This window comes from Salvia splendens, chromosome 15, assembly GCF_004379255.2.
Source record: "Salvia splendens isolate huo1 chromosome 15, SspV2, whole genome shotgun sequence".
NCBI lineage: Eukaryota > Viridiplantae > Streptophyta > Magnoliopsida > Lamiales > Lamiaceae > Salvia > Salvia splendens.
Genome location: NC_056046.1, coordinates 20,573,937 through 20,587,697, shown reverse-complemented (window position 1 = coordinate 20,587,697; position 13,761 = coordinate 20,573,937). Strand labels below are relative to the sequence as shown.

Here is a 13,761-nt window from a genome sequence, read left to right as displayed (position 1 = left end):
ATAAGCGGCAAACCACAAAGAATAGGGACCTACTCGAGATTATTTCTACGACACAAACGGAAAAGAGATCAGCTGCTCCCAACTTTTTCTCCTTCAGACTCTTTGTAACACTCCGAAAAATAGAGGAAAAAAAATCAAATTAATCTAATTAAATATTTTTCTAGTTGACTTGGTCAAATATATTTCTCCAAACCCATCAACAAAAGATTTCCCCATATACTGGGGAGTGAGCAGCGGCGGCGGCGGTGAGCACGGCCAAGAGAGGAGAGGGGAGTGAGGGGGAAGAAAGAGAGAGAAGAGAGGGATGAGAATTTCAGTATGTTTTCATTCTAATTTAAAGAGGAGAGGCCGAGAGAGAGAATCAGAATTTGAGAAGTAGGGAGAGAAAAAGTTATTGTTGGGTTTTTGAAGAAGACGAATTAGGGCTAGGAGTATACTTTTAATATTTCCTCTTTTCTTTTGCAAATGTGGAGTATGGAATATAATAATATGATGTACTGAGGTGTGAAAGGCGTATATACACGTGGGTTTTACTTGGGAGTATTAAGTGGAGTATATTTGTTGGTTTGACTTTTCTTTTGGACTTAGTTAATATGGCTAGTTAATTAGTAATGTTTGGTCTAATATATTGTTGCAAGTTTGGGCTTAATGGAATCAATTAGTGGATGGGGATTCATGTACTGGGCCTCTCTAATTTACTAAAAGAATCGTAATTTTGGTGGGTTGAGAATTTAAATAATAGGATTATTCTGGTTTAATGTCGATCGAGGGAATAAATAATATGAGACTTTTGTGTTTAATTGGTAAATCTGTTTTATATGTATATTTTCTTTATGAAAGAATGAAGAATAATTTGAGCACACGCACATAGGATGCATGCATTGTTTTACTTTGCAAGCCTAATTTTTAGCATATCATATTATTTCAAAAGGGTTTTCTTTCGCAAGCGAGTAAGGCGAAGTGAGAGTTTTCAAGTTAAGAATATTAAGAGAACGAGGTGGGCTTTCTAACTAGTATTTTGTGGGCTTTCTTTTTAAATAAGGGCAATGCCCTAAGTATATTTTTATGTGAAATATATTGTGTCATGCCGTATTTTATTTTTGAGGATGTGCTTATCTGATCGCCTAGTGGGGAGCGAGTCCCTACTAGAAGTTATGAGTTTAATCGAATTCGGGTTTGTCTAGGGAGCGAGTCCCTATTCAAGCTAGTGTACACAAAGGGGATCGTGCGCTATCTTTCGAGTTGGTCGGTCCAGTGATCGAGAATGTGGCCACGTTCTCGTTTCACATATGAGGTTCAGATATGGTACGAGGAGAGAGAAAAATGGGCTGCGCGGCCATACCTTTAAGTGAGAAAATGTTTTGGTGACTTGGTCTTTTATAAAACTCCGAGTTCACTTTTAAATGCTGACACAATATTTTATGAAAATTATTTTTGCATGTGTCCACTGAGTGCATCAAGTACTCAGCCCTGCATTTCTTTTTAAAAAAATTTGCAGGTTGAGCGTGACGGGCGCGGTGGGTGTTGAGCAAGGCCGTTGAAGAAATTTAAGTGTCTAGAATGTGTCATGTCTTCACACGTGGCATATTCCTTCTCTCAAATGCTTCCGCTGAGTAGTTGTCTTTTTTTAGTTCTTTTATCGTTGAGATAATATTCCTTTTTGAGTTGTTGATTGTTGAGATACTCTGATTTTATTCGAGCTATTCCCATTTGTTTCGGGCTATGGTCGCTTTTTGTTGTTTTCCCCATTCTTCCCTGCTTCTTTAATCCTCCCCTAGTCGCGATCAACCGTGTTTTCTATCCTTAGAAAATGCGGTCGTAACACTCTTCTCCCTAAACATCCAGTGGCGGCCCCCCTTTTATACATGTTAGCTCTAAGTGTTTAGGCTTATAACTCACTCTTATAGTGGGGCTTCACAACTAGGTTATCTAAGGCATCCTCTCTCGTTCTTAATTCATCCAACTTACTTTGATTTATTAAGAGAAAAGGATTCACAAATTAGCATGTATTTTCTCTTCAATTACTCTCCCTAAGAGGCTTTGCTATTTATTATACCAGTTGTGCATAAACACAGATCCTAAAAAAAAACTTCTATTGACTCCTAGACCTAACAGAATTTGTACATGACACTAATTGCACTAACTGCTACCCCCCTCCCACTTCATCCATGCTTGTCCCCAAGCAATCCCAATGAAGTGGAAAACAGGGCAGTTAGTGGCGACATGAAACAAAAACAACAAAACACAAACTTCTCACACTTATATCAAGCATTGGGCTCAGTGTAAGAAGGTAAAACACAAACTAGACATATATACATAACATTCTCCTCACACTTAGGCCAAGCCATGGGCTAAGTGTGAGCAAATACACAAGAAACACTGAAAACAACACATGCTAAGCACACAAACTTCTCACACTTAGGCCAAGCCATGGCCTAAGTGGGAGAAGGCATAGAAACACCAATAAACAACCTAGCATGCATACTAAAAAACTGAAAAAAACTAAAAGCTAAAAACAGAAATTAAAATTTACTTGGTTACTGGGGGTGGTGGATCAATTCTGACCCTGGCTCCTTTGGGAGTCAGCCTTCCTGGGGGTGCTGGTGGTACTTGCCTTCTTGGTCCTCTTGCTGATCATGGGGGTTGCATTCACACTTGCTGGTACATCAACATCGACAGTTCTGGAGTTTGTAGAGCAGATTTGGCCACCCCCTGCTAGGCGGAATCCTCTGTTTCCCCTGTTACTGACTTGCCATTCTGCTGGGTCAGGTAGTCGTCTTCCTTATTTCCTAAATTGGGAGCTTCATCCTTGGAATTCCTTGGAAGTCCCTTGTACTCTCTTCTTGACCTACGAAACTAAAACTTGAAATTCATAAGCAAACTAGTCAAGTGGATGTAAGATCCAAAATATTTTTTCATTTATAAACTTCTTACCCATATTTACTTAGAGTTTCAAAAATATTTTTGGGATTAAATTTTTTTCTTTATTTGTATTTTAATAAGAAATTTCAGAAAAAACATATTCACGCTATGTACAACTATTACTAAAGTATTCTTGGGAGTATACTGGTTCAGTCCAAAAATTTTCAAATTCATTCGCATCTACCTGATCCAGCAGATTCCCGAAGAGTACTTAGCAAACTGACCAGTTAGGCAATAATAGGGTGCATGCGTAGTGGAATTTCTTCCACTTCGCGTAACTCCGAATTATCCCTAATTTTTTTTTAAATAAATTTTTTTAAATAATCTTAATTAGAAAAAGGGAATTAGAAAAACTAAAAATCTTTTTGCAATTTCTAATTTTGTTTTTTTTTTAAAGTTTTTGGATTTTCTTTAAAAGAATATTTACAAGATTTAAAACTCGACTAAAAGTATTTACAAAATGAGCTTCTACAGTATCCAAGGATTATATATGCAATCAATAATCATAAAATTAAAAGAACAAGAAACTCCCTGGCCCCATAGGCATTCTTTCAGCCACATGTAATCGGAGAGCTTTCCTTCTCCACTTCAGCCTTGATTTTTTTCAACCTTGGAAAACACCTTAGATAAGAAGTCATACCTGGACAAAAGAAAACGATCAAAAACAGAAATTAAAGAAAGCCGAAAGCTATTTGGAAAACACCTTAGATAAGAAGTCATACCTGGACAAAAGAAAACGATCAAAAACAGAAATTAAAGAAAGCCGAAAGCTATTTGGAAAACACCTTAGATAAGAAGTCATACCTGGACAAAAGAAAACGATCAAAAACAGAAATTAAAGAAAGCCGAAAGCTATTTGGAAAACACCTTAGATAAGAAGTCATACCTGGACAAAAGAAAACGATCAAAAACAGAAATTAAAGAAAGCCGAAAGCTATTTGGAAAACACCTTAGATAAGAAGTCATACCTGTACTTATAAAACAGTGGCATATACAAACATGCATCTGTAGCACTAACCTGTGATCACATCCATTCTAGAAACCTGTCCATGGTGAACAAGGATGAACTCCCCTTTGTTCTTGTGTTCCAATTGAGACACTTGGATTTGGTGCTGATACTGAAGCTAAAGGATTTTGAGCAGCAAATACAACATATCACGTAGTTTGTGTCAGAGGCTGAAATCATCAGCAATAGGACTCAGAAGACATAGGAGCTTTCAACAAGCAAGATTTAAATGAATAGCAATTCAAAGTTTATGGTGAAGCCAATGTGCTAGCATGCAACAGAAAGAAACTAGTATCATCATTAAGGGATGGGTTTAAGTTTAGGCCTTAATGGCTGATAAGCTTGTGAGGTTGTTGTTATCTAATTACAACTTTCTTGATCATAAGATTCTCAGACTTGGATACAATTAGAACAGATGATCAATTCAAAACCAACCACTGAGCAATACATTAAACACTCCCAAGATCCATATGCCACTAAGCTAGTTTGCAAATATCTTCATACTCAACAGCCTTGAGAACTCTTCCATCATATACTCCCTTCTCAATCTGCACCTTGGCACAAAATCTATCAGTATCAATTGACAGTAACCTTGCAATCTGACCGCGATACACGCCATTCACTATCTTGACAAGACCCCCTATCTGAGGAAGCACCGTCTCTAACTCCTCCTGATCAACCCTCAATACATGCTTATTCTCAAGCATCTCAATCTCCCCACAGTATTTATCAATCACCTTGCGCACGACGCCTTTCTGCTTGTAGTACCCCTTATCCACCAAAGCTTTACTCATAACCTTCACAACAATCCCTGGGCAAACCCAATAGTCCTTTCTATTGATCCTTTCCTTAGCTTTCTCCTCCTCTTTCATCATCTCATCCAAAACTGATGCATTCTTACTCGAACCCTCGCCTTCTCTTCTCCGCTTCCCACTACTACTCTCTGGCTCGACCTCATCAAACAACAACCTAGTATTATCCCCCCGTTTCCCATTCATCTCCGGGTTCTTTTTCGACTGCCCCAAGCTTAACTTGATCTTTGCTCCACCCTCCTCATCAGTCTTCTCCAACATTCTCGATTTAGCAAGTCCTTCTTCATCACCACCCTTGTCACTCCCAACCATCTGCTCAGCTCGCTCAATTTGTTTCTGAATCTCCCTCTCCATCTTCTCCTCCTCCACCATATCCGCCTTAAGGCGCTTATTCTTCATCCTCTCCTTGAACAGAGTCTCGGAATCGTTATCGATGTAGGTGATGAACCAGCCTTTGGGGGTCTCTTCCACCTTCAACTTGCCGGCCTTCCCCAAATACTTGATGAACTCCGTCAGTGTCGCCCACTTGGTGGAATTCATGTGGACGTGGTTGCGGTCAGAGATGTACTCGTTGTAGACGACGGTGGCGGCGATGCGGCTGAAGCGGTGGCTCCGCTTCATGTGCTCGAGGAACATGCTCTCGAATTCCTCGGAGTATCCACTGATGATTCGGGTGGGGTTCTGGCCGAAGACCTGCATCTGGCGCTGGTGGGACTCACTCATACAATGGCACTTGAATCCGTTCTCGTCGCGGCATTGTTTTTGGCACATTTGGCAATACCATCGCAGCTTCTGCAGACCTTTCGCCTTGATCCGGTTCGCGATAGCCTTCGGGGTTAGGAATTCATTCTTCCCCATTTCAGGAAAATCGACAAATTTGAGGTGTTGGGCAAAAGACTGACTTCTTCAGCAAGATCTCTGCAAAAAAACAATTACTTCATAAATTCAAGTCACAATTAGAACTCTTGCTTAATTTTACAGTCATCAACTCTTGCAGACACATTACCTAATCCCAATTCGAGCTCATAATATCGGAGAAGCCCAAATTAAATACCCCCAAATCGAGGCATATATTCAAAACAAATTATAGCAGCAGACGAGTTTGAGCATTACATAGATTCAATTACGCTCAATTCAAGAACAACTTCTACTAATTTATTCTTTCGATTCAATTTAATGTTTAACTAAGCATATAAATTGGTATGAAGTTAAGGCAATCCATTCCCTAATTCATGTTTGAAAACCATACAAACTGAGCTTAAATGAGAAAAACATAGGAATTTAACAGCAATTAACCACGAATAACTGACAATTGGATGTTAGCAAGGGCATAATCAATTGACTATACAATTAAAAATGATAGAAATGGAGAAAAAAAACTTGGAACCAGATTTTGAGGTAGAAGGCGGTGCAGGAATGGCCAGCCGCGTGGAGTAGGCGGAGAGCGACGCTGCTGTCTACGCCGCCGCTGATAAGTACAGCTACTTTGAGAGGCTTCTTTTCCGGCAATGAACACGATAAGTAGCAGGGCTCAATAGTTGTGGCGGCGGCGGAGGTAGAGCAGAGCGGGCTCAGAGTCGAAAAACGTGGCAGGAGCTTGAGAGAGAAGGCGGCGGAGAGTAGGAGCAGCAAGGGGAAAACTACGGCGGAGGGGTTTATGTGGGAAGTAGAGAGAGAAAGTGGAAATCCCTAATAAAAGATGCAGATATGTTATTTTTGTTTGTGGATTAAAATGGGCTTGATTTGGGCTTCCAATTAATCAATTAAATGGGCTGGACAATGGCTGCTAAAATTAAATTATTTCAAAATTTCAGCAAGGAAATGAATAATTGAATATGTTTGGATTCGCTATATTAATTCTATTTTTTGTTTGTTTGGACAATAATGAAATTATATTTAAGATATTATATGTTCTATTTGAAGTAGAGATCCAAAAATGTTATATTTAAGATATTATTCTACAGGGGTCAGTATGTTGTTTTTATTTCTAATTTATCTTTATAAAATGTTAATACAATTTTTAATTTTAAGGCCCATGTAATTGTATTATTTGTCATTTAAATGAATTAATTGATGGTGTGAAATGTGTAAAATAAAATGGAGAGTGGGATGGCACAAGTTTCATTTATGGTGCAATTTAATTCTCTGAAAACATGCCGTCTTGCATAAATAATACTAACTCAAATTAAGACATGAGTAAAATGATTGTCGCACAAAAGGGGTCCAGATTTAAATGATTCTACCATACTATCCAATATGAGTCAAAAATAAAATCACACACTTGCTGTTTGACCCATCATCAATTTCTTCGATTTCCATTTGGTACACGGAATTGCAATAAAATTAGAATTAGTTCTTAAACTTTGCTTAGTGATCCTTATTTTTTAAAAGTATGTCTCTTAATTTTGATGTAATATTGATGGAATGACTTTTGTACTCTGTGAACCTTTTTTTGGGACCAAAATGCCTTTCAGCTTTTAAGATTAGGGATCACAAATGATATTTATAAATGAACGTAAATTTAAAGGACACGTCACCGTAAACTTGAACTCGAGAACTTTAGCCTCGAATATTACCATGCTCTGACACTAGGCAAACTCACACGTATAATTACAAGTAGTATTACTGCAGCAAAAGCTTCATTATAGCATGCTTTGAGCAGCACTAATTTGTAAAATCACTAAATATTTATTTGAAAGAAAAAAAAAAGAATTGGTGCGTTTATGCAGGTCTCATAGCATGCTAGGCTTGTTACAGAAGCAATATTATTACATAGCGTGCTTATGTTAGTGGATTTTTTTTCATATAATAATATACTAGTACAAAACTGCAATATGTTTCCTAGTGTGCATATTGATGCAAGTACTAAAATAACTTAATCTATCATAATCATTGCTCATGACATTGATGATTTCAAAATATATGTACATATATTCTTTTCAAATATAAAAATCTCTATTAGCAGATTTAAGAGCATCCATAATAGCGGCAAGCGCACCGGCTCGCCGATTTTTGGCGCTCGCCGGTCCGCTCCCCGAACTATTGTAGCCGGCGAGCGCCAAATCGGCGAGAATTTCGGCAAGCGCATGCCGATTCCCGGGCGCTCGCCGCTATTGCAGCCTCCCGATCGGCGAGCGGATTTTTGTTTTTTTTTTTAATTTTCGAAACAGAAAATATACACGATTTGCACGTCATTTTCATTCTCACCACTTGTTTTAACGAGTAATCTCTCTATCATAATTTATGTACAAGATCAACAACGCGAAATGAGTAACGCGGGTGGTAGTAGTAGTGGTAGTGGTGGAGATGCTGAGGAGTACGAACGGCGTTTGAACGAACATTTGGATGCCTATACGTCCCAAGAGATAGACCGGCTGTTACAACGGGCCTTGCAGCCTGCGGTACCTCGACCTCGACCCGTTGTCCACCACCGAGCAGTGATTGACCGGGATCACGAAGCTGCACATCAGCGGCTATATGACGACTACTTCGCACCGGAGCCGCGGTTTAACGCCAACCTTTTCAGGCTGCGCTTTAAGATTAGCAGGGCCTTGTTTATGCGTATTGTTGACACTTTGGAGCATCGATATTTGTGTTTCCGCTTCAGGCACGATGCGTCTGGTAGACCCGGCCACACACCTATTCAAAAGTGCACTGCGGCAATCAGGCAGCTGGCCTATGGAGGCGCGGCAGACATGTGGGACGAGTACCTCCACATCGGCGAGACGACTGCCCTTGAATGTATGAAGTATTTCTGTCAGGGCGTGATTGAAATATTCGGTGAGCAGTACCTTCGAAGCCTTACCCCCGAAGACTGCCAGGAGCTGATGCAGATGCACGGGGCGAAGCATGGGTTCCCGGGTATGTTAGGCAGCATAGATTGTATGCATTGGGAGTGGAAGAACTGCCCCGCTGCCTGGAAAGGGTTCTACACGACCGACTACAAGGGAAAGAATCCCACGATGATCCTCGAGGCCGTAGCTGATTACCGGTTGTGGATTTGGCATGCATATTTTAGGGTAGCCGGGTCGAACAACGACCTCAACGTCCTCAACTCGTCGCCCCTTTTCAACGAGCAGTGCCAGGGAGTCGGTCCGGCCATCAGTTTTGTCGCCAATGGGACCCAGCATGATATGGGCTACTACTTGGCGGATGGGATATACCCTAGATGGCCCGTCTTTGTGAAGACGATCAGATGCGCATCGGATGAGAGGAAGGCCTACTTTGCGGAACGCCAGGAGTCGGCGCGCAAGGACGTGGAGCGCGCATTTGGTGTGCTCCAGTCTCGATGGGCGACAATTAGGGGTCCAACGCGTTTGTGGCATATCAACTGCATTGCTGATATAATGTACGCTTGTATTATCATGCACAACATGATTGTCGAAGATGAAGGTGTACAACTAACTAGTTGGGCCAAAGACGATAACGAAGCTGGTCCAAGCCACGACGTGGCCACCCCCAACGTACGAAGTGGGGTACCTCACGATGAACCCGGCCGCCTCGAAGCACATGCCAACATGCTCCAAGTGGAAGCTCTCATATTCGACTCCAAAATGATTTAATTGAATAGTTGTGGGTGCGGAGGACTGCACGACGTTAGGGTTTTTTTTAAATATGTAATTTTTTGTAATGAACCTTTTTTTAATTTAAATGAAATTATTGCATTTTCCCGTATTTCTTAAGTTGAATTCCGTATTTTGTGTGATTGTTATTTTTATAATCTTATTTATTGTGGCTGGGCTATTGTTTGTCCAATTGTTTGTCTAGTTGCTTGTCCTGATGATGTGGCATGAGGAATTTAGTGCTGATGATGTGGCAGAGGAGTTTGTGGCTGGGCTATTGCTTGTCCACTTCCTATTATGGATGCTCTTAATGGGACATATCATGGCAACATTGTCATGTAGTATGTCTAGACTACTGAATATTTTTTCATGGAAATGAGTAAAGAATTCTATGTAAGTATTATTTTAATTATTATAACTATATGCAATACAGACGCTACTAATTTGAGGTTAAATATAAATGCTTATTTTTATCCCTATTAATAATATTCTTAGGAAAATAATGTTGAATAATAATTTGTTATACTGACATTTGTAAGGAAAGGCTATGATATATAGCTCTTAACACTGAAGAAATGAGGGCTTTTTTAAAAGCTTTGTTTAGTTGCGAGGATCTGAAGTCTTGGTCCGTAAAATTTTGAAAACTTTTTGTTTAAAAATTACCTTCTATATATATGTGCGATTTTTATTTTGCATTATATAAGGTTCATAAATTTAAAGGGATTTTGTCAATAAATTTTTATTGACAAAATCCCTTTTGATATGTTTTTGCTTGGATTACGGATCAAAAGATAACTCGACCTTGGCATATTTCAATATAAAACAATAATTTCATACTTCATAATTGATTTTTCTCAACATTGAAAAAGTGAAAAAAAAAGTCGAACTGAAACCAATTATGATAACACTCTCAAAATATAATATGATCATGTGTCATATGAATATTGAATTCAACTAGGATGGACACTCGAACCCACAAACACATTTGTATGGAATGGTGCTTGTGTCACATCGAATAGAATTCAACTTTGGATATTTCAACAATTTGAGCATACTGCAATTCCTTGTTGACTACATGAAGGACTTTCAACAGAATCTGTGCAAGTCATTGCTTCAGCATGCAATACTAATCCACTTTCATCTACAAAAATGTAAGATTAATATTAAAATTAAGATTGTTAAACAAACAATATATTGATATTAGTAGTGTATAAAAATCAAACCTGGAATGAGAAATCATAGAGTAACCAAGAAAAAGAAATTTCAGAGAAATACATTGTTGCATCTTCATTTATGCAATCGATATCTAAACTTGGTTGTTATTGTCTGTAAATAATGTAATGTTAGTTTGTGTTTATATAGAGCCTAAAAAATTGTTTTTGGAGCTAAATTTTTAGTTTTTTGGTGAGATTTGTAATCACAAAATCATGAATCTATATATATTATATGCATAATATAGGTAAAAAAATCTACACCATATTTTTGCTATGTAATATTACAAAAATTAAGTTTGGTAACTAAATCTTTTAATTTTTTCGTGAAATTGATGTAATCATAAAATTATGAGTCTATAATACCAAAATTATGAATCTATATACCATGTGCATAATTTAGGTAGAAAATCAACACTTTATTTTTCTGTCGTACAGAATAATTAGCTAATATTTTGGGAACATAATTTAGGTTGAAACTAATGTCCTAGTGTAGCATTATTTTCATTCCTAATCAGTACAATAATAGTTAGGGGTGAGCAAAAAACCGAAAAGCTAAACCCATTCCCCAAGGATTTAGCAGTCCATGGGGCTAGGGTGTAATACCGACTCAATAACACAACGTTCTCTAAGGGACGGAAGTTAGAGTCATTCCTTAGGGTTCAATTATCCATTGGGCTAGGGTATAGTACTCCCAACTTCTCGTATGAGACCCCAATTGCCCGAACTTAGTTCCAATCCCCTAGGGTTAAGCTATCCCTGGGGTTAGGGCATAGTACCAACCAAAACATCAAAGTTCGTATTTGACTTAGTGTTCGTTGAATTCATACTGATTATAATGTACAAATATAGAGATTTAATGTATATGTCTCTTACATTACTTCATGTGTTGTCTATATTATAATATTAACGCATGATATTGTTAGGATTCTACATTACTGATTACTAAAGATTCATATTACTTTGAAGCATATTTACATTATCAAAATATTGAGGCACCAACATATGTATGTTCAATAATAATGTATATGCTTTACATCAAGTACTGTAACGTTGGGATCCTCTTTGTCCACATTATTAGATCGTAAATGTACATTATTTGATAGATAAATGTTACACTATTTTGATGTAAAATGTACTCCCTCCATCCCTCCGTAGTAGAGGCGGTTTCATTTTGAGCACTCGTTTTGAAAAATTATAATAAATAGCTAAAGTGTAAAAAAAGTAAAGTAAAAAAGAGAATAATATAGTTAAGAGTCTTCTCTATATTAATTTTTCTCTTATTTTACATTTTTTCTATTTTAATTATTTATTATCATTTTTTCAAAACGAGTGCTCAAAATGAAACTCCTCTACTACAGAGGGAGTACATCACAACTCTTTTGCGCCCCAAAATCTGGGTTTAATAATTTCAAAAGCATTATTTGTTTTCTATCATATTACAACAAACCCAAACAAAGGAAATCTATTTCAAATGAATTCCTCACTGTCATCGAATTCGACGCTCCCCTATATATATATATATATATATATATATATATATATATATATGGGAGCATTAAGCTTCTATTGCCTCTATAGTGTTAAGTTCCAACATAATATTAACCATTAGATTAAGATTTTGACGGATTAGATTTGTAGGAGATGTGATAATCCGTGTTACATTACTAGGTCGATTTGGTACATTATAGGGGTAGAATTGGAATCACACACAAATGTCAATCAGTTTTAAAACTGCATGTCCATGATTTTAGGGGGATTTATTTCAACGATGATACACCTTCCCCATTATATGAAAATTAAATCAATCTCATTCTCCTCATTCCGTTTCACCCTCGCTTCTCCGAAAAAACCCTAACCACCGTTTTGAAGTAGGAAAAACTCCAATCAACGCCGATTCAATCCCCGACGACGACTCTCAGTAGTTCGCATACTGATTTTCTTCATCTCAACGCGTGCTGACGATCGACCATACATCATCTTAGAATCGCTTACTCCTTGGTCAGTAATAAGTTAATTTTCAGTCAACTTGTAGTCGATTCAACATTGAGGAAACTGATTTTAGTTGGCTAGTTGCGGGGAAATTTTTTTTATTTTGGTTTAGGGTTTAGTAATTCTTTGATGAATCCATTTAGTTTTGATTTTAATTGAATGGGTTGTTATTGAGATCCAATTTTGTCAAAATTGAATCTTGATACAGTTAATGTGGTCATTTGTTGTGCATAGTTGTCTGTTTCTATGAAATTGAGAATTAATTTACAAACTCATACATCATTACTGTACTAAAATAAAGAGGATGGGAATTCTAAAAAATGGTGATGAGAGCCAAGAGCCAAAACACAGAGAATCGAATGTTTTGTTATTGCATTATTTTGTGTTATGGTATTATCTGTTACATTTGTAAATTTTTTGTGTTACTTATTCACCTCAATTATATGGTCATCCGTATCTTCTTTCAAATGGCATATGCACATTATTTAACCCAATATTTACATTACTTTATACTGATGTGCTACATTATTTTGTGTTATGGTATAATCGATTACATTTTTTTTCTGTACATTATTTACTCAAATTTTTACATTATTCGCTACGGATGTGCTACATTATTGTGTGTTATATAATGTTGTGTTACATTAATACACTTGTTTAATTACATTAACGGCTTCATAAGGTTACTGTAAATATGCATACATTAGGCCTTTACACATTGTTTGATCAAATATTTACATTATTTCGCACTGATGTGTTACATTATTAGTATTTGTTATTGGTAGTAATGTTAATCTATATTAACCAGTAATGTAACATTTTGGCTAATCAATGTATCTGTTTATGAATAGGTACAAAGAGGTCTCGAGTCGAATTCGATGACAGTGAGGAATTCATTTGTAATAGATTTCCTTTGTTTGGGTTTGTTGTAATATGATAGAAAACAAATAATGCTTTTGAAATTATTAAACCTAGATTTTGGGGCGCAAAAGAGTTGTGATGTACTCCCTCTGTCCCTCTGTAGTAGAAGAGTTTCATTTTGAGCACTCGTTTTGAAAAAATGATAATAAATAATTAAAATAGAAAAAATGTAAAATAAGAGAAAAAATTAATATAGAGAAGACTCTTAACTATATTATTCTCTTTTTTACTTTACTTTTTTTACACTTTAGCTATTTATTATAATTTTTCAAAACGAGTGCTCAAAATGAAACCGCCTCTACTACGGAGGGATGGAGGGAGTACATTTTACATCA

The 13,761-nt window shown here is 37.2% G+C and overlaps 1 protein-coding gene across 1 annotated transcript; it reads right to left on the bottom strand.

Annotated features, from left to right (window-relative positions):
* Nucleotides 1-4,196: 4,196 nt before the first annotated feature.
* On the bottom strand, nt 4,197-6,424 carry LOC121768400 (KIN17-like protein). Its single transcript, XM_042164899.1, has 2 exons — nt 6,128-6,424; nt 4,197-5,658 (listed from the first exon to the last, which is right to left on the bottom strand). The coding sequence occupies exon 2, from the start codon at nt 5,596-5,598 to the stop codon at nt 4,405-4,407; it is 1,194 nt and encodes a 397-aa protein (XP_042020833.1). The 5' UTR covers nt 5,599-5,658; nt 6,128-6,424; the 3' UTR covers nt 4,197-4,404.
* Between the last annotated feature and the right edge of the window lie 7,337 nt (nt 6,425-13,761).